The sequence below is a fragment of the Panthera leo genome, chromosome B1 (genome assembly GCF_018350215.1).
Source record: "Panthera leo isolate Ple1 chromosome B1, P.leo_Ple1_pat1.1, whole genome shotgun sequence".
Lineage (NCBI taxonomy): Eukaryota > Metazoa > Chordata > Mammalia > Carnivora > Felidae > Panthera > Panthera leo.
This window is the reverse complement of record NC_056682.1, coordinates 135,339,075-135,365,364: the sequence shown is the minus strand read 5'-3', so window position 1 is coordinate 135,365,364 and position 26,290 is coordinate 135,339,075. Positions and strand designations below refer to the sequence as shown.

The following is a 26,290-nucleotide window of genomic DNA, read 5'->3' as shown; positions in this document are numbered from 1 at the left end:
TCCATCAGAGAAGTATGATTTAATCCAAACTTCAAGGATGTAGACATACTGGGATGGGGGATGATTCTCACTTCTGGGTGAAGCATCATAAGAAAAGGATAAAAGTAAGAACACAGATATGTTTGGGACTATAAGCAGCTCGGTTTGGCTGATATATAGAAAAGAAAACAAGAAATAAAAAAGGCAGACTAAAAAAAAAAAAAAAAAAAAATACATATGGCCAGATCCTGGGTTTGCCTTGAATGTCACCGTAGGAATTTGGATTTTGGTCAGAAGGAAACAGTATTGTTGGGGGAACGGGGGTGGTAGGTCCAAGGACAATGGCCTTGAGTACAAATGCTCCACTTGGGATATGTTGAACCAATCAAAGCAGAGAGTGACTATGAGAATGGGAACAGGGACAGGGGATTAAATTCCACATGGGGTGGGGAAGGAAACTCACGTGGATAAAACTGGGTCAATTTTCTGTTTAATTTTAATAGCACTTTTTTACCAAACTGCCCATTCAAATAGCTTTTGCTGGTTTCAGTAAAAATACCTGTGGATTTGTTTGATGCTCTCCTTCGAATTTCTGTCACCATCAGTCGTGAGACTTGGGTTGTGAACTGCAGAAGGTCAGAAAATTTTTCTGTCATCGTATTTGGCGGAGCATTTCCAAAAACCTGGGATGAAAAAAATAACAATTTTACTGAAGCATTGTAAACTTTTGTCTTTCATTCTGTGCATTTCTAAGTGGGAATGACTTGAAAAATCAAGTCAAAAAAGTATTCTTACACAGCTACTTTGAATAATATGTTTAAAATACAGCTCTTTCAATAAATTACACCTAGCCACATTTCTTAGTATATATTATGTAATCTACTGAATAATTAAATAAATGAAATCTTAAAAAGCCAAAAGTAGTTATCTATAAAATGTGAATCAATCTTACTGATAAACTTTAGAAAGCATAATGTTTCTCTGGGGAGATCTAAATTAAAAATTTAGAGAAAAATGGCAAGGTTCTTTGATGGGGTACCTAGCATATATCAGATGGTGAAAAGCAGGGATTTATCTACGGCTAAGTCCTAAGCTGAATACAGAATTCACTAAATTCATGTTATATATAGCTCAGAATTTCTAAATTCTAACCACAACAATTCCCAAAAGAAGATGGTTAGGAAAAAGACTAGAATAAAGAAAATGAATAATAAGGTCATGATATACACTTAATGAAATACATGAACTTTGGAATAAATAATTCTTAAAGATAAACCAGTGTGGGTTCAGCAAAGAGAACAAGAAAATGAGACCTGGATTGACGATAATAGGAAAAGAAATGGTATTATAATGGCGATATAACTGGATGTATCCTGAAATATTGTTTTAAAAAATGTTCTTTGGGGCGCCTGGGTGGCTTGGTCGGTTAAGCGTCCGACTTCGGCTCAGGTCATGATCTCACGGTCCATGAGTTCGAGCCCCGCATCGGGCTCTGTGCTGACCGCTCAGAGCCTGGAGCCTGTTTCAGATTCTGTGTCTCCCTCTCTCTCTGCCCCTCCCCTGTTCATGCTCTGTCTCTCTCTGTCTCAAAAATAAATAAACGTTAAAAAAAATGTTCTTTATAGCTAAAAGAAAATCCTGTCTTCTAAAACTATTATAATAGCTCTTCATTATAATACTAATCACAGTATTTTTTATTCTTAGCTGGTCAAATGTCACTACAAAGGGAGGGAACATATCTTATTCATCTTTGTATTTTACCTTGCCTTAATTTACAGGGATGTTCCCTAAATATGTATGTTCATTATGCTGTCCCCCACCTCCACACACAACAAATTCCAGAGAACATTTAAGTAGCATTGAAGGACACACAAACTATAACATAAGAACATAAACTAAAAGTAAGAAAGAGGGGCGCCTGGGTGGCCCCAGTCGGTTAAGCATCTGACTTCGGCCAGGTCACGATCTCATGGTTCAGGAGTTCAAGCCCTACACTGGGCTCTGTGTGGACAGCTCAGAGCCTGGAGTCTGCTTCAGATTCTGTGTCTCCCTCTCAGTCTCTCCCTCTCCCCCTCCTCTATCTCAAAAATAAATAAAACACTTAAAAAATTAAAAAATGAAAGAAAGAAAACAAGAAAATAAAGCCAAGCCTAGGAAATGGATGAGAAAAGAGAGACTAAAAATCTAGGACCAAAAGACCTCTATACTTGCCATGTTTTGGTCATAAATTTTGGTTCAAATATACAAAAAAGAAAATCTACTCAATAACATAGTTCACAATGCTCTTAGGTAAGAAAAACGTATATTTAACAAAGTATCTCTATTTTCATACTCCAGTGTAAAAATTTCCTTCAAAGGATCCTTAAAAAAAAGATATAATTCATAATGTAATATTCTTATAACAGAAATATGTTTTCTACATTCTTACAACAGACACTATCCTTATAACCTCTCTCAAACTGAGCTGAACAAATCAATTTTACAAGACATACTTTTGTTCGGATATCTAAAGGCTGTTCATTAACTTGACACCAGAGTAATTTTACATTATCTCAAAGAACAAATAAACTATACTTTTCAAGACCTCAATACATTGTTTTTTCTGCCGAGATATTGATAAACGTAGTGTGTTTACAGCTAAACTGTGTCACCTGTAAGACCCATATTCTTTCACAAACTGGAGCCAGATTAGAAATTGAGAAGCCAAGGGGCACCTGGGCGGCTCAGTCGGTTGAGCATCCGACTCTCGATTTTGGCTCAGGTCATAATCTCACGGTTTGTGGGATCAAGCCCCAAACCTGGCCCTGTGCTGTCAGCCCCCAGACTGGGGTTCTCTGGGAATTTTCTCTTTCCCTCTCACCCTGCCCTTTCCTACTCTCTGTCTCTTCTCCACTCTCTCTTTTTCTCCATCTTTCCCCCCTTTCTCTCTCTCAAATAAACTTAAAAAAAAAAATAAAAAGAAATTGAAAAGCCTAATGACACATGCTTTAAATTTAAATTTAAATAATGCAGAATAGCCATTCTACAGAGATGTATGTAACTGCTGTCTATAAAAATTATGTTTCTCAGGCAATTAGGCCTTTTGTCAAATTGACCTAAATTAGGCAAATATTTCTAAGACTCAGAATATAGAAATATATATTTTGTTCCTAAGAATTAAGAGCTATTTTATTCTGAAGAGTTATTAAGACAACTTCATAAAATAGATCATTGCTTAGTATAAGGATATGGTTATTCAAGCAGTCTTCATGCTAGGTGAATAATACATTGTTAAAAATGCAACTTACTTTTCACACGAATCCTGATTATTTGCCGCTTTATTTCCCTAAGAATCTTTTTCGAAAGATAGGTCTTGCTTGAACTGACCACTCCAAAATCACTATTATGGAAAAAGAGTTAAGTCTTATCTGCTAATCTGAAGTGAACAACTATTGCTTCTTTGACATAAGCAATTTTTAGTCTACTGATTCTTTCATTTATTCACTCATAAATATTTATTACTCTCCTACATATGTTTGGAGTCATGAGTACAAAGGTAAATAGACAGTTGTGAATACAAAGGTAAATAAAGCAAAGAGGATTCCTGTGCCCATGGAGTTCACTTTTTAGTACAGGACACAAACATTAGGAATGAAAATTACACTGGTGATATGTTATAAAAGAAGTAAACAGGGTAATGGGAGGGGAATGACTGCCTGTTGTGGGGAAAGGCTGTCAGAGAAGGTCTCTCTCAGAAGAGGCTGACATGGTAGGGTGACACTGAATGATGAGACAAAGTCACAATTCAGACTGCCTGAGAGAGAGGGTTCAGGCAGCGAGAAGAGCTGTGGTAAGACCTCCAAGTGGATGCAGACTTGGGTAGGTGAGGAATTGAGAGGCTGATGAGGCTGGAATGTTTTTTATAAGATGGAAAATGTGCACTAAAATGCGTGCTACAGAGGATAGAATATGGAGCTGGGAGCCAGAGGAGGCCTGGGGTCTTCTCACCCACAGAAACTACAGGTCCAATTCTTCTGGTTCTCCATTTCCCCATCAGCCAAGGAAGAGAACTAAGCAAGAGACTGACAAGTAATACATTCAACTCAGAAGAAATGAATTCTACAACATACACGTGAGATTCATAACTCAGAATAAAAGAAACAAACAGCAGCGAGGAATAAACATGCCATCTAGTAAATTCGATAAAAAATAATAGTTACCATGAAATGAGCATTTATAATGTGCCTAGCACTAGTCAAATACTTGACATGTAATGCCATTTAATCTCATAAAATCCTATACAGTGTCCTCGTTGTATGGATAAGGAAACTACTAAAGCTTAGAGAAGTTAAACAACCTAACCCAGGAGGTAGTGGAGACAGAATTTAAAATTAGGTCTGATTCCAAGCCATGTTCTTAATCGCTCAGTACTATGTTGTCTCAATTAAACTCCCCATGAACCCTATCACTGTCACTTTATACAGTTTCATCTTAGGAGAGGAACAGCATGCATAGACTCCTTTTCAGAAGAGTCATTTTGAATATCCACCTTGATTACAGAAAGTTTCCTGGCATTTCCTCACCTAAATATTTCTGACATACTCAGGGAGAACAAATTAATAGTGTTATTTAATGGCATGCACAAAACAGGAACACAATATATATTTGTTGCTGAGTGAAGTTACTCAAAAATGTATTAAATACGATTAATAAAAGAGAGGTTGGAACTTTTATAATGTTTTCTAAAATGGTGTTTTCTTTCCTAAACATATGTAATATCTAAAATTAAGTTACAGAGTAATGACCATCAGTAGTCTTGGAATAATTTCCGGATTTTAAAAATTAATACTGAAGATAAAATTGTATCCTTTCAAATTGTTAATGACTCCTCTCATTAATATAAATAAATAGGAAAACACGTATATGCTCCTTATTTCTAAGAAGGACCAAAAGTCAGGAGAAAAGAAACTGAGATGGCTCAGTCCCTTTGTCTCCTTTGGGATATGCCTGCCTCATGAGAACATGCACTCTTATCTGTTCTGCATGGGGCTTGTAACTGCCAAGTTTTGCCAACGAATGGGTAAGAAAATATAGCTATTTCAGATATGAATTTAGTAAATCCTTCGTGGCACAGACCTAAGCTACATTCTCCAATATCAACTGTATTGGTATTATGGTATAAGTACTAAGCTGTATATTTGTAAACACAAAGATGTAAAAATGTAAATAGTTCATCTGTCTGACTCCAGATCTCTCATTTGGTTCTAAACTTGAGTATTCTTCCTTTAAAGCCAATAATTCAAAAAGTAAAGGTCAGGGCAGCTGGGTGGCTCAGCTGATTAAGCGTCCGACTTTTGATTTCAGTTCTGGTCATGACCTTGCCGTTCGTGGGACAGAGCCACACGTTGTGCTCTGCGCTGATAGCGTGGAGCCTGCTTGGGATTCTCGGTATCCCTCTCTCTGCCCCTCCCCACTCACATTCACACTCTCAAAAATAAAAAAAATAAAAGTAAAGCAAGATAAAATAAAAAGTAAAGGTCAGTTGTAAGGGATAAAAAAAGAAAAACAACATTCAATTTAGGTGCTTTTCAAATATAAATAATTCAAAAACAAGGGAAGTTTCTAAAAGAAGACCTAGTTAATAAAATTATATTTTAAAAGACAAAATGAAGTGGGCCCCTGGGGTGGCTCAGGTGGTTGAGCATCCAACTTCATCTCAGGTCATGATCATGCAGTTCAAGAGTTCAAGCCGCACATCAGGCTTTCTCTGCTGTCAGCGCGGAGCCCACTTCGGATCCTCTGTCTCCTTCTCTCTCTGGCCCTCCCTTGCTCACTCTCTCAAAAATAAACAAACATTAAAAAAAATAATAAAATAAAACCCACAATGACGTCTGATAACATATGCCATGGTAATTAACAATGGCAGTTAATTTTTAGAGGACTAAAATGTCATTCATTTTTGAATAGTTTAAACCAAGTATTTTCTCAATAAGCTTTTGTTCTTACGACTAAAACAGTTAATTATTTTTAAGAATGCTGGATAAACGTTATTCAGTTATTCCCAGACTCCGCCAGAATCTTTCAGATGGAGAGAATCCGTGAGAGGGAGGACAGCAGCAGCCTCCTTGCAGGACTGTGATAAAGACCACAGGAGGCAGCTGACGACCTCAGCGTGAGCCCTGGCCCAGAAAAAGGACTCAACACATGTCATTTCTCAACGTGTGTCTCTTAAAGTCAAAAATCACATACTGAAATAACACTACTGACCACTTTTTAAAAAAAATGATTCTGTAGATAGATGAATGCCCATGTGTAACAACATGGTTTATTTACAATTTAGCACGAATCAAGCAAAGTCTCAAAAATTGATAGTATGATTCATTTTTATTTATTTTTTTAATTATATATATATATATTTATTTATTTTTGAGAGACAGAGTGAGACAAAGTGAGAGTAGGGGAGGGGCAGAGAGAGAGAGGGAGACACACGATTGGAAACAGGCTCCAGGCTCTGAGCTGTCAGCCCAGAGCCTGATGCAGGGCTTGAACCCACAGACCGTGAGATCATGACCTGAGCCGAAGTCGGATGCCCAACCAACTAAGCCACCCAGGCGCCCCAGTATGATTCATTTTTAGCAATCATGGTAGGAATTCTAGAGCCCTACTGAGCTCTTTTATCAAACCTACTTCTTAGCAATAGAGAATGTTCGTGTATAAATGGTTGAACGTGAAATAAATATGGCTATATATTTCAAAACTTAATGGATGGGATGTCTTATCTAAAGACAATTGTAGTTTGTTAATAATAATCCAACAAACACTGTTTATATATTTTTTAAATTGGTCACAATGTTCCAGAAATAACTTCCAATCTTTTCATTAGTTAAAAGCTGACTGACCTTTATGATATTTAAATCACTCACTGTTTTAGAGACATAAGGCAATGCATATCTATGTGCTTTTACTCAGGCAATTAAAAATTTTTGACTTGACATAGGTCAATGGAACAGAACAGAACACTCAGAAATGGACCCACAACTATATGGCCAACTAATCTTTGACAAAGCAGGAAAGAATATCCAATGGAAAAAAAGAGGCTCTTCAACAAATCTGGGAAAACTGGATAGCAACGTGCAGAAGAATGAAACTGGACCACTTTCTTACACAATACACAAAAATAAATACAAAATGGATGAAAGACCTAAATGTGAGACAAGAAACCATAAAAATCCTAGAGAACACAGGCAACAACCTCACTGACCTCAGCCTTAGCAACTTTACTAGACACATTGCCAGAGGCAAGGGAAACAAAAGCAAACATGAACTATTGGGACCTCATCAAGATAAAAAGCTTCTGGACAGTAAAGGAAATAATCAACAACTATAAAAAACAGCTGTGGAATGGGAGAAGTTATCAGTAAATGGAATATCTGGTAAAGGTTTACTATCCAAAATACAAAGGAACTTAGTAAACTCAACACCAAAAAAAAAAAAAAAAAAAAAAAAAAAAAAATCTGTGAAGAAATGGGCAGAAGACACGAATAGACACTTTTCCAAAGAAGACATCCAGTTGGCTAACAGACATGAAAAGATGCTCAACATCACTCATCATCAGGGAAATACAAATCAACACTATGATGAGATACCACCTCACACCTATCAGAATGGCTCAAATTAACAACACACAAAATAACAGATGTTGGTGAGGATGTGGAGAAAGGGAAAACCTCTTGCACTGCTGGTGGGACTGCAAACTGGTAGAGCCACTCCGGAAAACGGTATGGAGATTCATCAAAAATGTTAAAAATAGAACTACTCTATGATCCAGCAATTGCACTACTAGGTATTTACCCAAAGGACACAAAGATACAGAATCAAAGGGGTACATGTACCCCGGTGTTTACAGCAGCACTATCAATAATAGCCAAACTATGGAAAGAGCCCAAATGTCCATCGACTGATGAATGGATAAAGATGTGGTATGTATAATGGAATATTACTCAGCCATCAAAACAAATGAAATGTTGCCATTTGCAATGATGTGGATAGATGCAGAATGTATTATACTAAGCAAAATAAGTCAGAGAAAGACAAATATCATGATTTCACTCATATGTGAAATTTAAGACACAAAACAGATGAACATATGGGAAGGGGTAAAAAAAAAAAAAAAAGATTGAGAGTGAGAGAGCAGGAAACAAACCATAAGAGACTATTAACTATAAAGAACTGAGGGCTGATGAAGGGAAGTAGGTGAGGGATGGGCTAGATGCGGGATGGGCATTAAGTAGGGCACTTGTTGGAATGAGCACTGGGTGTTTGTTGTATGTAAGTGATGAACCACTGAATTCTACTCCTGAAACCAATATTGCACTATATGTTAACTAAAATTTAAATAAAAATTTGAAGAAATTTTAAATTAAAAATAAAAATTTAACTTGAAAGAAATGACAAACATAGGACACAAGAGAACAGTCTAAGCAATACAGCATCTCAAGTCTACTTTAAAAAAAAGACAAAACACAAATATTTATATGATTCTTCCAGTCTAAGCCTCATGTGGGCTGGCTGTAGAAGCCTAACTGATGAAATACATCGATACATATGTAGAATATTACTTATTAATTTATGTTAATATCTGAGAATAACAACTGTCCTAACTATCCTCCACATTATCATCACTTTGTAAATGTGTGTAAGTCTGAGAGAAGGAAATAACCTCAAACTATTCAGTGGGCAATAGTACAGGGCACTGAGGTAAAACAAAAATAAAAAGATTAGAAAAAAAGAAACAAACAACTTCCCAGAACTGATTCCAATAAAAATTAATGACTGTTACCTCACCAGGGCTTGAAAAAATGGCTTGTCCATAATCAGTTCTTTCCCTCGTTTTCAAAACAGCTATTTTAAACCTTTCCCCACTTCTCCTCGTGTTCCTATTCTACCATCTCCTCCCTGCATCATTCTCAGCCTCTTATTTCATAGATTAAAAAAATGAACATCCTCTAGATGTATTAATGTTTGCACCCTCTCTTCTATTCTACCCAACCTGATGGGTGACATGTGAACTGATCTCACTATGTTCCTCCTTGTACTCCTGCCCTTCTGCCTTACCAGCCCAGCAAAACCTTAATCCCAATAAACAACGTACCTGTCTGCCTCCTCTACTTTTACTTACACACCTGCTACTGAGTACCTGCAAGAGAAAAATCACACACCCACAAGGATAAGATCCAGTACAAATTTATCATCTCCAACTGTTACTGGACCCTCAATATCCTTCAATTCTTTTACTATCCCTTTCAACTATCTCTCTCATTTTCCTTCATTATTATTCCAAACCATCACACTTTCCTTAAGCCCAACTCAACTTACTCCAAGGCTCTTAACCGACCACATCTTCTGTTGATGACTACAAGAAATCAAGGTCATCAAGCAAGATCTTATTCAACTTCCCACCTCCTTAACTACAATCATATTCACACCCAACAAGATGTGCTCTCCTCTAGGATGAAATAAGTATTTTTCTCTTGCTGAAGACTCACCTGTCCCCCCCCCCCCCTATAATTTGACTCCATGCTCTCCTCCCTCAATCAATTTCATTCTTGGAATTTTCCAAATTTCCTCCTCTGCTGGTTTCTCCCCTTCTCTTTACGAACCTGGATTTCCTCCATCTTTACAAACAAAGCAAAACACTGAAAACATCCAGAAAAAACCCACCCTTTTGTAGCCAAGTTGACGTCCATCTATCTCTTTTGTTCTCTCTTTTTTCAAATTTCTATAAGCCCGGTGTATTATTTACTGTCTCTTTTCATCTTCCATTCACTCCTCAACTCACTGTTTTCTGGCTCCACCATTCTAGTAACTTACTACTCTCTCTTTTCCTATATTTACCTTTTGAACTCCATAATCACCCCCTCCTGATCCCTTTTGTGCTGACCAGCTCCTATTCTGTATTCTTTATGGGTTCCCCTCCTTTCATTAGACATTCGTACTCTCCATGATTCATCCTTAGCCTATTGCTCTTCTCACTTGGCATTATAAGCCATGAGCAATCTCTATCCCCTTCCAGCGTTTCAACTACCCCATCTGTGCCAGAGTCCAAAAAGCACATATCCAGCCAAATCCCCTACCTGAGCTTCCAATTGCCTACTGAATACATCCACGTGGGAAGCTTGCAAATAGTTCAGACTCAATGATCCAAACTGAATCTATCTTTTTAATCTTTCTTTCTCAACTACTGGGAAAAACATTCACCCAGTTTCCCAAATTAGAAAGCTAGGAGAGAGCTTGCCTTGGTTCCTTCTACTCTGATTCTATTGCTTAAAATACTTCATTGGCTCTCCATGCCTCCAGGAAAAAGTATTAGCTCCTAATACAACATATAAACCCATCATGACAAGCCTCCTATCAATCTTGACAGTCTTATTTTGGCTCTTCCTCACATAAAATCAGTTTCTTCAACTCGTTATAGATGCTGGCACATATTAGAATGTTTGTTGCCTTTCATCTTAACTCATACGTTAGCCTCTTACACTAATTACTTTCTTTGTTAATTTAGCCCAGTTAATTCCAATTGCGCTAATGCTTATCTTTTAATGCCTCATGAATCACATCACATTCTTGAAGGAGACTTCCTTCCCCAGATCCCCACATACTTAAAGACAACTTTCTTTTCAGGGGTGCCCTTCAGTGCTAAAACAGCTAAAGGTCACAGCAGCATTTGGCAGCGCAGAGTGGTGGGGCATCTAGAAGCCCTATGGAACCACCTGACCTTTTCAACCACGTACCTGTATACCTTCGATAAAAGTTTAAAAATTATTTTAAATAACCCCACCAAGATTGCTCCATATAATCAACTTGACAAAATACATTTAAAAATTAACTCTATTTAGAGTCCCTAGAGCCTACATCTATCCTCTTTCAAAATCTCTTACAGAAAACCTGCCAAACAACAAAGCAAACTGAGATGATTGTGTAAAGTATACAAAACACTTGGGCAATTAATTATACCATTTGGTGCAATAAACCATCAATTCAAAAAACAATGGAAATAACAAGTAGTAATTTACAACCTATCCCTCTTCCAACACTCAACCCAACCATTTTAAGAACATTTTACAGAATGCTCTGTCTTCCTTTTATCTATTAGAACTAAATGGAGTTCACTCTGACCAGGCCTCAGATCAAGTCGCATGGCTTGAAAGCAAATTGAAAGGAAGGTATGAAAACATCAAGCTTCTTAAAAACTCATTCTATTATTTTCTTCCTACCTGTAATTTATTAGAAACTTGAAATTTCTGGAGTGCCACCCAATCCTGGAAGGCCTGGGCTTGGCAACCTGGACCTACCCTGTTAAACACTGGCAGCATCATGTACAGCTTCTCCTCTTGTTCCTTCTGAGTCATGTGCCGGGGAGGGTGGCACAGCTCAGTGAAGAGTCGGCGGAGGTGCATCAGTCCTAAGGCATTGTCTTGGGGGCTGCACTCCTCCTGCCTCGGTCGCCCCATGATCCTCTTCACCATGTTCATCTTGGCTGGTGGGTGATAAACTCTTCTAATTCTGTGGGAAGAAGTTCATACACAAAGTGTCATCATCTTGACCAGGTCAAGAGCTTAGAAAAGGCCAGAAAAAACACAAAATTCTATTTGAAAGTTCTCTTCTACTTCTTTAAATAGAAAAGGTAGAGAGGCAAAGGTAATTTTGATAAGTCTCCCTGACAAATTAGGAATCATGGCACCCAATATTCCTACTGGCTTTGACACAATTTATACAAAATGTAAAATATTAATTGAACAAGTATCAAATGTTTCCAATTAAACAGTCATTATGAAGCACAAAAAATAAAGGGATCACATATCTTACTACTAATATGCTGTTTAATAGCTGAGTATATATAAAAGAATGAAGACTAGAAAGTTCACCCTCACCTCAAACATCAAAACAACAATGAAACCCACCCCTCAAAACATGAAGCTTTTTATTTATTTTTAAGTTTATTTATTTATTTTTGAGAGAGAGAGAGAGAGAGAGAGAGAGAGAGAGAGAGGCAACAGCCCAAGTAAGCTCTGCACTGTCAGCGCAGAGCCTGACGCGGGGCTCAAACCAACCAATCGTGAGATTATGACCTGAGCTGAAACCAAGAGTCAGATGCTTAATTGACTGAATCACCCAGTCAATTGAATCTACTGAATCTAGGTCAGTCAACTGAATCTACTTTTAATTATTTAATTTTTTTTTCTATATGAAGGATTACAGTTTGGGTACCTGTTTGAAGAGTCTACTTTGTTACAGTTTGAAACATGCAGATTAAAACAAATGATATCCCAATATATTTTACAAATCATAAGACAACAGTAAATTTTTTCATATAACTGAAGACCACTTTTTCAAACCGTACTTTGAAACCCTTTGGCAGGTCATGTTAATTCATTTAGTGGATCGTAATAAGCATTAAAAAAATGAAACAGAAGAACACATATAGTATGGTTGATTATTATTCCATGAAACTTATTTTAGGTAATTCATGCATACCAAATCACAACATAAAATGTATCCCTGGCTAGAGCTGCAGTTAAAAAATAAATAAAACAACCGCTGGGTTAGAATATGTAATAGAATCAATAACACTAAGCATTCAGGAAGAACTATCAGCCCTTTTCAACTACCATGAACTGCGCCAGCAATTAGCCAATTTCAGACACAAAAACAGGGCATCTTACAAAAGAAACCAGGAAAGTTGGGAGGACACTATGAATATACAGAACTTAGATAAAAAGCAATTTGCTTTCTAATCTGTAGAAAAGCAGGAATAGCCTGAAGATTAATTTTTAATTTTGCTTCATAACCACATAAGCCAGTAGACCATTTCTTAAGGAATGAAAGATTACTGCAAGGCTAGAGCTTTACTTACTAAACTTCTGTCCACTGATTTTTAAAACTCTAAGAACTGGCATCTTAAACATGCTTGCCCCTGAGAATTTTGAGTGAATTCCATATTGGCCACGGGTACCTGGTTATGCACTCTAGCCGACTGCAACAGGAGGCATGGGGTGACTCATATTAGGTGAGGAGTAGACAGACACTGCCTAGAGAGCTCTGCCGAGGGCTCATCTGTGTTGAGGGGCTGCTGTGCAGAGAGCACTCAGTATATTCTGAGGGGTCCAATCGTGGGGCAGGGTGCTAAGACACACAGGCAAACGGCCAAGAGAACCTCTAAACCACAAAATGAAAAACAAAAGGTAGTTTAGTTCAAAGCTGTTTAACATATTTCATTCTTGGAAAATACGTAAGTCCTCCAGTTATAAAGATTTCAACAAATATATTCAAATAGCCTATGTGGTATTTACAGTCCTGGAGAGTCCCAGAACAAAAATAAAATTTGAAGTAAATTATAAAACTTATGGTAATTAGCTAACATTTTAGATTATGCTTATCTCTGTTCTTTTTCCTTAGCCCATATCTAGAGTTCAATAATCTGGACAGTCCTGGCGAGGATTTAGGAGATTCACGTTCCCCTAACACTTCAAAAAGTTTCTTTAAGCAAAAGATCCCAGCTTTCCAAGGGATCCATGTCATTTTTTAAAAAGTCACATAGTACTCTAAATTAGAGCCTCCAAGCACTTTCAGACCTTCTCCTTTGCTCTTCATTCTAACTTAAGCAAGTGGATGGAAGAGAGGATTAACTCCACCTTTAAGCAAGGCCCTGAGACAAGAGCAACTTGCTCAAAATCTCACAGTAATAAGGAACTGTATGAGAATCCATGCCTCCCACCTCCCGTTCAAGTACCCTTCCGGCTTACTCATATTCACGTGCCTATTTTAAATTATTCAATTCTTGGAAACTGACACTCTAGCATGTTTGTTTATCACCAAGCAGTGGTTACAATGGGAAAGAAATCTTTGATTTTTCTTAAAAGTCTAAACTAACAAACTTTCATTAAAAAAAAAAAAACCCACACTATCACATAACGACCAACATTAACTAGATGCAATAATGCTATTGTACTGTCTCTATTTAAGATTTATCTGATACAAAAGGATATATATCAATCAGCTAAGTAGGTTTACTGGTATTTCTCACTGAGATAATTGCAGTAATGGAAAACATTCAGATTCCTCTTTTTTCTCCAAACTTACCAAGAAACACTTAAGCATATTAGATTGCTGGTTCATTGCTTTATTTCCACTCCAATATTCATATTTAAAGTAGCATTCAGACCAAGAACTATCATGTTTACAATACTCCTCAGCAGTGAAAGACTAAAAAGAATAAGCATTTTTCAGTCAAACCTGTACAAACATACCCGTATGAAATAGGTAACTTCAGGTGAACCCCCTTGAATCCTGGGTTTCTCTCATTTGTAAAATCTTTCCTCACAGCCTTTTGGTTATGCATACTAAAAGAACTTCATTTCTATTACGTGCCAAGCACATTAGTTACACTCAACAATTCTTTTTTCTTTCTTTATAGCTTAATCACGAAACATTTAATCCTTTTCATTTACATTTTTAGTTACTTCAGCAAGGAAGGAAAACAGTTTAAGCCTTTACAGTACTAGGTTTTAGAGATTTACACAATGATAAAACATTAACAAAATATTTATTCCTTTGTTAGATGCTCAATAAGAGGCTTATAAAGTAATATAGAAGAGATGCAAAATATAATAATAGTAATAATAATAATAATAATAATAATAATAAACCACAGAATGATTATTCTGGAGGTAATGTTATTAGAGGTTTTCAAAATATTTATAAAGATTATTCTTTATAAGAACTGGTTTTCTAATACAAACCCTATTTTGTTTCACAAGGGAAAAGTGTTTGTACTGCCATCCTGCCAACAGGGGGTTATTTAAATAGCAATGAGATAATTACTGCAATGAGCCCAGACAGTATTTCTTATTCTAATCTCCCATGTTAATGCTTGAAAATCCCAGATACTTTAACCTTCTCCCCACCCCCCACCAAAAGTCTTTAAGAAGTCTGCCATTATTTAAATTATAGAAGGGTATAAAACAAAGAAATAGCCTACATTAAAAAAAATATATATTTGTCAAGTAACTAGCTGCCTCTGAGCAGCTCAGCTAAAAGCTTAAAATAGCTTTTCTAAATAGCCCCTTAATTCCACAAGAGAAAAAACAAATATCTCACATTGCTAAGAGAAATCAAAGAATTACTAGCAATTTCTCAGCTTTTTATTTTGTTCTTAAACTTTCTGTGGGAAAAAAACCTATTTTTTTTTTTCTTCACTGTAAAGAGTACAAGCAAAACTTCTTACACTTTCGAAGAGTAAAGGACAAAACTTGGAGAGGTTCCCCATGAACTGGGTCTATAACCCAACAATCTAACATATATGTACACCGAAAAAGATCTATTAAAAAAAAAACAAAGAGAGAAAAAGACCTACAGATACAGTCCTAAATTAGAATTTAACTTTTCTGCCTGTTGGAGCATTTTTTGCCTTACAAGGACACTTGTTATCAGATTATAGCCTCATCTGTAAGATATTATAAGGTCAGCGACCTCACTTATATGGCAAAATATAATTACTTAAGACCTATTCCCAATATCCCTTCATCCTTCCCAGCCCATCTGTATACTCATCATCCATACACATACTGGACAACTTCTCAAAGCATCTTTTTGCTGTGCTTAATTTTCTCTCTTCATAGGCAAAAGCATATTCCAAAGTCAAAAGCAACTCCCATCCATTTAAGAACATTTCACATATGATTTCCAAGTACAAGCAGCCATTTTTGACATCTCCCTGACACCATTCTTGAACCCCTACTTCTCACAGGCTGCACTGCTGTTTTGAGAGCTCCAAAGGCAAATTTACTCTAATAGTTAAATGGCAGTTGGAGTATTTGATATGATGAATCCAGTGTAATTAAATTATATTATGGAATAAATAAATAAAATAAATTTTATAGGCTGACCTGAAATCCCCAGCACTCTCTGAAAGTGTATTTTCATGCAAATTGCATTCTGAATTTTGTAAAACACCCACAAAAGTATATAGCACGATGCTTCTGTAGTTGAAGGTTGCCTAATACCAACACATTTTTGCATTCTACATACCTCCACTTAATTCTAGTACAAGCCAACAGCTCTGTCATCATTTACCAATATCCTCAGTGGATGGCACAGTGCACTGACCTCAGCAGCGAGATGCATATTAGCAGGTCCCAAACCTTCAGGGCCATAACCCTAAACCTACCACCACTAGGAATTTCTCTACTTCTCAAATTTCAAATTGTGAAATCTCACTCTAAGATCCTAATTTTCAAAACCTCTGCCTTTCTCACCCCCTAAACCTGTGGTCTCTACTGAAAATGATACACGTCAGAAAGTCATTTACATAACAAAAGGAAGAGGAATGTCTGAGAAGGAATAAATAAAGGTAAAATAAAATTTTATTATTCTTTTTCTTAATTCAAGTATAATTAATATACAGTGTTACATTGGTTTCAAGTATACAATATAGTGATTCAACAATTCCATACATTGCTCACCAAGATGAGGTGTACCTACATGGCTCAGTCAGTTAAGCATCCAACTCTTGATTTTGGCTCAGATCATGATCTCATGGTTTGTGAGCTTGAGCCCCATATTGGGCTCTGCATTGACAGTGTGGAGCCTGCTGAGGATTCTCTCTCCCCGCCCCTCCCCTGCTTGTTCGCACATGTACTCTCTCTTTCTCACAAAATGAATAAACTTAAAACACACATTTAAAAAAAAAAAAGATTAGTTGTACTCTTGATCCCCATCACCTATTTAAAGTCTTTTTTAATGTTTATTTTTTGTGAGGGAGAGAGAGACAGACAGCAAACGGGGGAGGGGCAGAGAGAGGGTAACAATCCGAAGCAGGCTCAAGGCTCTAAGCTGTCAGCACAGACCCCAATGTGGGGCTGGAACTCACGAACCGTGAGATCACTACCTGAGCCAAAGTCAGATGCTCAACCAACTGAGCCACCCAGGAACCCCAATCCCCCTCACTTATTTTTTTTTTTTTTTTTATTTTAAATTTTTTTTTTTCAACGTTTTTTTATTTATTTTTGGGACAGAGAGAGACAGAGCATGAACGGGGGAGGGGCAGAGAGAGAGGGAGACACAGAATCGGAAGCAGGCTCCAGGCTCCGAGCCATCAGCCCAGAGCCTGACGCGGGGCTCGAACTCACGGACCGCGAGATCGTGACCTGGCTGAAGTCGGACGCTTAACCGACTGCGCCACCCAGGCGCCCCACCCCCCTCACTTATTTAACCCATCACCCCTACCTCACCTCCAGTAACCATCAGTTTGTTCTCTATAGTTATCAGTTGGGTTTTTTTTTTTCCTTTTTTCTTTGTTTTGCTTCTTAAATTCCACATTATGAGTGAAATCATATGGTATTTATCTTTCTCTGACTTATTTCATTTAGCATTATATCCTCTAGCTTCAACCATGTTGTTGCAAATGGCAACATTTCACTCTCTTTTAATGGTGGAGTAATATTCCATTGTATATATACACCACACCTCCTTTATCCATTCACTTATGGACAGACACCTGGGTTGCTTCCATATCCTGGCCATTGTAAATAATGCTGCAATAAACAAAGGGGTGCATATATCTTTTCAAATTAGTGTTTTCATTTTCTTTGGGTAAATACCTACTAGTGAAATTACTGGATCATATGGCATTTCCAGTTTTAAGTTGTTTGAGGACCCTTCATACTGTTTTCCCTAGGGGCTGCACCAGCTTGCATACAGTGTGCAGGGATTCCCTTTTCTCCACATCCTTGCCAGCACTTGTTATTTCTTGTGTTTTTGATTTTAGCCATTCTGACAGGTATGAGGTGATATCTCATTGTGGTTTTGATTGCATTTCTCTGATGATTAGTGATGTTGAGCATCTTTTCATTTGTCTGCTGGCCATATGTATGTCTTTGTGCAAACATGTCTACTCATGTGTCCTGACCATTTTTAATTGTATTATTTGTTTTTTTGGTGTTGAGTTGTGTTAGTTATTATGTTTTGGGTTTGTTTGTTTTTTTAAGCTTATTTATTTTGACAGAGAGTGCAAGTGGGGGAGGGACAGAGAGAGGTAGGGAGAGAGAGTCCCACACAGGCTCCATACTGTCAGTGCGGTGTCTGCTGTGGGGCTCAAACTCACGAAGCATGACATCATGACCTGAGTGGAAACCAAGAGTTGGACGCTTAACTGACTGAGCCACCCAGGCGCCCCTATATATTTTGTATATTATTAACCCCTTACCAGATACAGAATTTGCAAATATCTTCTCCCATTCAGTTGGTTGTCTTTTTATTAAGTTGATTGTTTCTTTTGCTGTACAAAAGCTTTTAATTTTGGTGTAATCTTTGATTATTCCTAATTGATCTAAGAATTGTTTTTAAAATAATAATAGTAATACTGTATTGTGAATTAATGAGATGAATGACAGCAATCTCATAAAGGGACAGGAGGGAGGAATTAGGAATAATGTAGTAAGATACCTGTATTATACCTTAATAATAGTGTTACTTGTAGGCAGATAAAGATTAGTAAAAAATTCATACTCTAAGGCAACCACTAACTTGTTAAAAATAAAAGTAATTGATATGCTGAGAGAAGATAAAAGGAAATTATGTTAAAACCAGTTAAAACTAGAAAAGGCAGAAAAGAATGGGGGAAACAAAGAACAAATGCAGCAAAGAGGAAAATTAAAAATATGACAGATATTAATCCAACTAGATCAATAATCACTTTAGATCTGAATAGTCTAAATGCACCAATTAAAAGATACAAGGCTATCACAGGGGATTAAAAAATACATCCCAACTACATGGTGTCTACAAGAAAGTCACTTTTTTGAAAAAAATTTTTTTAACGTTTATTTATTTTTGAGACAGAGAGAGACAGAGCATGAACGGGGGAGGGTCAGAGAGAGAGAGGGAGACACAGAATCTGAAACAGGCTCCAGGCTCTGAGCAGTCAGCACAGACCCCGACGCGGGGCTCGAACTCAGGGACCGCGAGATCGTGACCTGAGCCGAAGTTGGACGCCTAACCGACCGAGCCACCCAGGCGCCCCAAGAAAGTCACTTTAAATGTAAATAACAGTAAAGCCTTCGATTGCAAGTAAGTTGTTCTGTGAGCATCCCACAAGATGAGCCAACATTTCTAATAAATTTTAACTTGACAAATGAGCGATGTCTTGCAATACAAGTAGTACAAGATGCCAAATGTCACATGATCACAACTGAGCCAATGGTTCTTCTCTCTTTCACTGTGGGATTGTGGGTGATATTCTCCCATGCTCAGATGCTTGGTATCAGGCCGTGGTGTCTGGCAGAAATCAGTGATTTTTCAGAACACTGGAAGGTGCCCACAACTGACACTGGTGTATTTTTTGTCACTTCAAAGCACCTATGGACACTCTTTTGCTTTTCCATACAAGAATAAGCTTAGGAATGCTTTGCTTCATTCTAGGTCAGGCTACCTGCAGGACACAGACCCTTTCCTCTGCTGCCTTATTGCCAGTTACACTAAATACAATATATGACAAGAGTTTAATACTGTACTGTAGTCAACATCTGCTAGTGATAGTGAAAGTCATCTTACACAATAACCCTCCTTTCTGTTGTCTCCCTCACACCAGCCACAAAGATTTTTCAAAGGTAAGTGTGGGTTGATTTGTTTATTTTTCCTTATATTTTGTATTATATTACAGTATTGTAATCATTTTTATATGAATATTACAGAGTTGTGGAATGAATCATCTGAGTCTCCATTATTTTGTAAGGGGAAATTCACTTTGATATACAAGTGCTTTGGATTACAAGCATATTTCTGGAATGAATTGTGCTCGCAAACCAAGGTTTTACTGTAATCAGACAAGTTAAAAGTAAAGAGATGGAGAAAGATACACAATGCTAACTTCAGAAGAAAGCTGAAGTAGCTATATTAATTTTAGACAACAGTCTTTAGAACAAGGAAAAATATCAGCGATAAAGAGGGTCATGACAATACTGACAAAAGGGTCAATTCTCCAAGAAGGTAACAATCCTTAACATGTATGAGCCTAACCAAGAGTATCAACCAACGTAAGGCAAAAAACTGATAGAATCAGGGGTGCCTGGGTGGCTCAGTCGGTTGAGTGTCCGACTCTTGGTTTCAGCTCAGGTCATGATCTCATGGTTCGTGGGTTTGAGCCCTACATTGGGCTCTGCACTGACAGCATGGAGCCTGCTTTGAATTCTCTGTCTCCCTCTCTCTCTGCCCCTCCCCTGCTCATGCACTCTGGCTCTCTATCTCAAAAATAAATAAGCAAACATTTAAAACTGATAGAATCAAAGGGAGAAAGAGTCTTCAACAGCTCTCCTACAATAATTGACAGATCAGGGATCAGGTGTGCAGGAAATCAATAGAGACAGTTTACTGAACAGTACTATCAATCAATTGGATCCACAGTTGATATTTATAGAACACTCTATCCAACAAGAGAATACACATTCTTCTCAAACTCACATGGGACATACTTCAAGATAAATCACACATTGTGCCATAAATACCCTTTAAAAATTTTAGAACAAAGTATGTTCTAAAATTACAATGGAATTAAACAGAAAATCAGTAACATAAGACAGCTAGAAAGGCCAAATATTTAAAATTAAATAATACCCCCTTATTTTATTTTAGAGAGAGAGAGAGCAAATGCAAGGTGGTGAGAGCAAAGGAAGAAAGAGAATCTCAAGCAGGCTTGAAGCTCGGCACGGAGCCAAACACAGGGCTTGATCCTAGGACACTGGGATCATGACCTGAGCTGAAATCAAGAGTTGGACGCTCAGCCAACTGAGCCACCCAGGCGCCCCAAATAACACACCTTTAAATAACACATGGAAGAAGTATCAAGAAAAATTTACAAACATTTTGAACAAAATGAAAATACAACTTGTCAAAATGTATAAAATACAGTGAAAGATGTTTTTCGAGGGACATTTGTAGCACTCAATACATAGATTACAAAAGAAAAAAGAGCTAAAATTCTACCTTAGGAAAGGAGAAAAAGAAGAACAACTTAAACTTCAAGAAATGGAAGGAAATAACAAATTAGGGCAAAAATCAATGAAACTAAAAACAGAAAAACAATATAAGGATAAAAAAGCTGTTTCTTTGAAATAATCTATAAAATTAGTCTAAATCTCATTAACATGTGACTGGTATTCTTGCCTAGAGCATACCTTCCTAAAGCTCCTAAATTATCTCCTGAAAAACAAAGGAGATATCACATCAATTCTGATTTAAAACCTCTGTTGATTTCCTTATTGCCTAAGAATAAATTGAAATACCTTAATCTAAGTCCTTAGACACTCTGGTCTCATGAATACTTCCAGCCTCCTCTCTTACTAAGCTAATTCTCTTGCTGTTAATTCTGCCACACTGAAAGTATCTCCCAGCCTGGTCGGGTTTTTAGTCCTCTGGGTGTTTGTGTGTTACCTGCCAAGGATGTCCCTCCTCCACTTTTCCTAGCAGGCTTAAAACAGCTCTGAGGTCACTTTTCAGAGAAGTTCTTTCTCAAATCTCTAGCCAGAGTGTGTTATGCTACATTTTATCCTACCATGGTACTTTAATGATAGTCTATTGTAGAATATTCATCATTAAAAAGTATAGCATAGTGGTTACACAAATTTTGCAGTTAATTGCCTGGGTTCAAATCCTAGCTGCAGGAGCTGTGTAACTTGACTAGGTTGGTTGCTATCTTTGTGCATCAGATTCCTCACGTGTAAAAAGACAGTAACTATCAGAACCCACCTCGCAGTGTTTTTGTAATGTACTTTACCAAATGAGTTACCACAAGAAAAGCACTAAAATTAATACCTAGCGCAAGAGCTCAGTGACAGCCATCAAGACTCATTCTACTGCAATATACATATACCAATATTACTAGTTACTCCCATTAGTCTGTAATTTCCTCATGGTGGGAACCAAATTTCAGTTAACTTTGTATTGAGTTCACAGTAGATAATGGGCGATTGAATATTAAGATTAACTTACATATGGTCATACACCTGGTATGTGAGAATATCAGATTTTATGTCCAGATATTCTGAATGTGCTAGTTTTACTATTCCTCACACAGACGAAAACATATTACACATAAAATTCTTAAGAACTTATAGTGTATGTATCCTAGTTCTCTTCCTATAGAAAATCTTCACCGTTCTTAAACATCTCCGGGGAGGGGGGAGGGGGGGATCACATCAACAACCACTTACCTTTCAAGTTACCAACTTCCTCAAAGATCATTTCTCCTTACTTATCAATTTCTTTCACTAACCTACAAATTCCCTCAAAGCCATCTGCGCTTCTCAAATCCTTAACACCTAGCCAAGGATTTAATACACAGTAGAAATGAATCAATGAACAAACGATTCCCACAGCTTTTAGGAAAGTATGAATTTCAAGGCTTTTCATTATGTTTTCATTATGTGGCCCCCGCCTAGATCTAATAACGCTATTCACCTCCTACCCTTCCACTTTACTGCTCCTATACCTATACCTCCCTGCTATGCCTTCACACTTCTATGCCTGCCCACACTCTGAACCGTGGGGGGGGAGGGGGGGGCGCACTCCAGGGCTCTAATTTACCTATTAATCACACTTTAGATCCCAGTTCAACTGTCCCTCTTCTAGAAAGCATTACCCAATCTCCCAATTTGATAGAGATGCTCTCTTCTTTGTCACCATACAATCCTGTGTATATCTTCATCACAGCATTTTTCACACTGTTACGTAACTGTTAATTTGGTTTTTTTCCAACACTGGACAAATACAAGATTATGGAAGGCAAAGACCATGTCCTATTCAACTTTCTCCCACACGGGCGCTTGGTGGCTCAGTCAGTTAAGCGTCTGACTCTTGATTTCGGCCCAGGTCATGATCTCATGTTTCATGAGATCGAGCCCTGTGTTTGACTGTGCAATTAACAGTATGGAACCTGCTTGAGATTTTCTCTCTCTCTCTCTCTCTCTCTCTCTCTCTCTCTGTCCCTCCCCTCCTCCCCACATGCCTGTGTTCTCTCTCTCAAAATAAATAAATAACCATTAAAAAAAAAAAAGAAACTTTCTTCCCCCAACATTTAACCCTTGGCAAATAAGAGACAGGTAACAAATGATTGATAACTAGTAAAACTTTCTCCCCCAACATTTAACACCTGGCAAATAAGAGACAGGCGACAAATGACTGATAACTAGTAAAAAGTGATCAATGAAAGTTTACAAGTTGAATGAACTGGAGGCAGCTCAAGCCAAAGGTAAGTTAAAGTGATTTAAAATAGGCCACAGAGGGAGAAATTTTTCTCTAAATTCCTTATCTGTTTATTTTAAAACAAGAAGGTTTATTAGAAGACAACTTCGTTCTTTATGGTTTGTTTAAATTCAATTTTATTACTTAAAAAAGTAAACCATTACCATATGACCATTTTTGCTCAGAGGTGTTGGGTACCCAAAGTGTATTTTTTTAAGTAGTTAGGGGAATCTGATACAAATTCAGAAGGTAAGAACTGAATGGGAAGGTAGGGGCAGAAGGGACCAAAATCAGCACTAATAGAGTTGGTTGGTAAGCAGATGATGACAATGCAAGGCAGGAAGCCAGAATCCTCCACAGGGAATAGACACATCAACAACAATCCTGAGGATGAGAAACATGCAGGAGAGGAAGTCAGCTTACCACTATCAACAACAAGTCATTCCTGCGTGAGCGGGAGTAGACGCTGTGACCTGAAAGCAGGGAAAAGGAAAGGACAAACACAAAAGATGGTGCAGAATTGTATTACTAAAATCGTACAAATGAAATAATAATGATATCAATGAAAATAAGAATGGGAAAGTAAGTGTCGACTTCTTTGCAGACTGATTATACAATGATGAAGGCTTTAATTGTGAATTATACTTTGATTTCTCTCAAAGTATCAGAGTTCATACATTCAGGTAAATTTTGCTCTATCCCTCAGTTATCTTTGAAGGCTATGTACACATAATGCAGCTGACATGGTTCAAAACAGTTTTTAAAATCCCTCTTGAAAGTTGCTTCCAGAACATTCTATAAGCCAAATCCAAAAATCCATGTCATCATGTGTCACCAGAAATGGAATTACCCAGCTTGCTCATTTGCCTTAGTTTCTAAACTTCCTCCAAATAACTTTTGCCTATTACTAAATATCAAATCCTTCCCAAAGACTGAAAATGCACCACTAATAATCAAAAGAATGCACTGCAGACTCTGCAGCTGATTATAGGGAAAATATTCTAAATAGATTCTGAGCAATGGCAAGTGTCTGTCCACGACATGCAAAGCCCTGTGAGAGTACCAATCCTCCATGGTGGGGCTCTATTTATTTTTCTAAAATTCCTAACAGATCAGTACAACTTCCCTGAAAAGTGACATGACTGCTTGCAGTGGAATACAGTCAAAACCCTTTGCAAGGCAAAAAATGTTTCTCAAATTCTGCTGTATACCTAATTTTGCAGCTTTGTCTTCTGCAATATCCCTCCCCTCATTTTATGCTCATTGAATGTCACCTACCCGCTATTCCTGGAACATTAGAATTTCAAACCCTTCATGCTTTCCCCTACCTGGTCTTTCCTCTGCCTGAAATGGCCTCCTCAGGCATTTCTGCCCAGGAACCTCTGATGGATAGTTCATGATCTTACTTATTGTAGTAACGTGATCACGGATTCAAATAAATATTCATCATGGCATTCCCTATCTCACCCAGGTCTCTTTCTGTTCCAGCTACCTAGCTCTGCTTTCAACAGCTTATATTCACCATGTCCTTGCCACTAAAGCTATTAAGAAAGTAATCTGAAAAACAAAACTTTTAAAACATTTGTAAGAAAATGTTAGAAAATATCTTTATAACCTCAGGGTAAAGAAGAATGTCTTAAAAATAAAAAACTACACACAAAATTAATCTTATCAAATTAAAACTTAATAACTTCTGTATATGAAAAAATCAACAGAAAGAAAGTAAACACTAGCCACAAATTAGGAATGAAATATCTGTAATACCAAAATGAACAAAAAAGCAGGTGAACTAAAATACATACAGGCTACAAATCACTGAGAAAAGCAAACCATGCAATAAAAAAATAAATGGAAAAAAGACAAATTCATCCAAGAAAATGAATGGCCACAAATCTAAGAAAGGCTGCACAACCTCATTGGTAATAAAGGAAATGAAAATTTATAATTTTCTGATGGATTCTTGAGTTCTGGTAAGAATGTTTGTTCATTTACCCTATGTGTAGGTCTATGGCACTATCATCCACCCATCCCAAATCCACAATATTCATTCTTAACACCTAGAAAAACACGCACTGGTGGATCCACATGAAGCTTCTCCACCAGGGTTGAGCCTGCAGCCAACAGCCAACAACACAATGTGATCCCACCTGGGGCTATTTGTCAACCTACCACAGGTAGAGTAAAAACATATTAGGATTCATGGAGGGTATTTCCTGGGGAACAGGCAGCTCCACTACCATTTTTATAAATTGAACCTGGTTTGAGATCAGTGACCTACATATTTTTAAAAAAATAAAACTTAGGAATTTTTAAAAATAGATACATTTTTCTGCTCTATTTTTTAGTGTTCACTACATACTTGACATACTGAAGATGAATTAATAAATGTATTATGGATGGCTGCACGGATAGTTACGTGGGTAGAGTGAGGCAGGAAATCTTCCTGCTGACACTTTCCTTATTAACTTTTCCATACATTCCTCGATCCAAATTATTTTAAATATTCTTTATTCATTTAATAGAGATATATGAATGAAACACTTATAAAATTTATAAAATCCTTAAAGAAACCTACTGTATAAAAGGCGGGTCCTGATATGAAATCTTACAAACAAAAAAATTACTTGTTACTGGATATAAGCTTTTGCTAATCAGGGTATTATTGTTTCCTTTCTAATTTTTTGCATTAGATATTCTTCTACAAATGAAATATAAAAACGTATTGACACTCTCCTGAGTGGTACATTCTCACTAACGGGGTTAAGGGAAGGGAATTAAGGAGTGAAGGGTGGAAGGAAAAAAGAAAAGAATAAGAAAACTGTTAGGATGTCCTTGGAACCACAGTAGAGGGGATGGCCACCTTGCCAGCGCAACCCAACGAAAAGCCCCTAGTAGCTGCCAGAAGAATTGGAGGTCAACCAATCACCGAGTGACAGCACGACCTGACGCGGAAAAAGGCCCACCGGGACCCAGAACCGGAACCGCTGCAGCTTAAAAACCCCACCCCACCACACCTGGGTGCGACTTCCCTGACTCTTCT

The 26,290-nt window shown here is 37.4% G+C and overlaps 1 protein-coding gene across 7 annotated transcripts in view; it reads right to left on the bottom strand.

The window, feature by feature from the left end:
• WDFY3 (WD repeat and FYVE domain containing 3) overlaps window positions 1-26,290 on the bottom strand; it is a 276,427-nt gene that overhangs the window by 170,592 nt on the left and 79,545 nt on the right. For 6 of the 7 annotated variants that reach the window (XM_042936003.1, XM_042936001.1, XM_042936000.1 and 3 more), the window contains 2 exons: window positions 11,310-11,520; window positions 539-662 (listed from right to left, as the gene is read on the bottom strand). In XM_042936003.1, the coding sequence (XP_042791937.1) occupies window positions 539-662; window positions 11,310-11,489 (304 nt within the window). In that variant the 5' untranslated portion in view covers window positions 11,490-11,520. Of the gene's footprint in view, window positions 1-538; window positions 663-11,309; window positions 11,521-12,970; window positions 13,174-26,290 lie in introns of all 7 variants that reach the window. The other variant, XM_042936004.1, reaches the window with a different exon arrangement.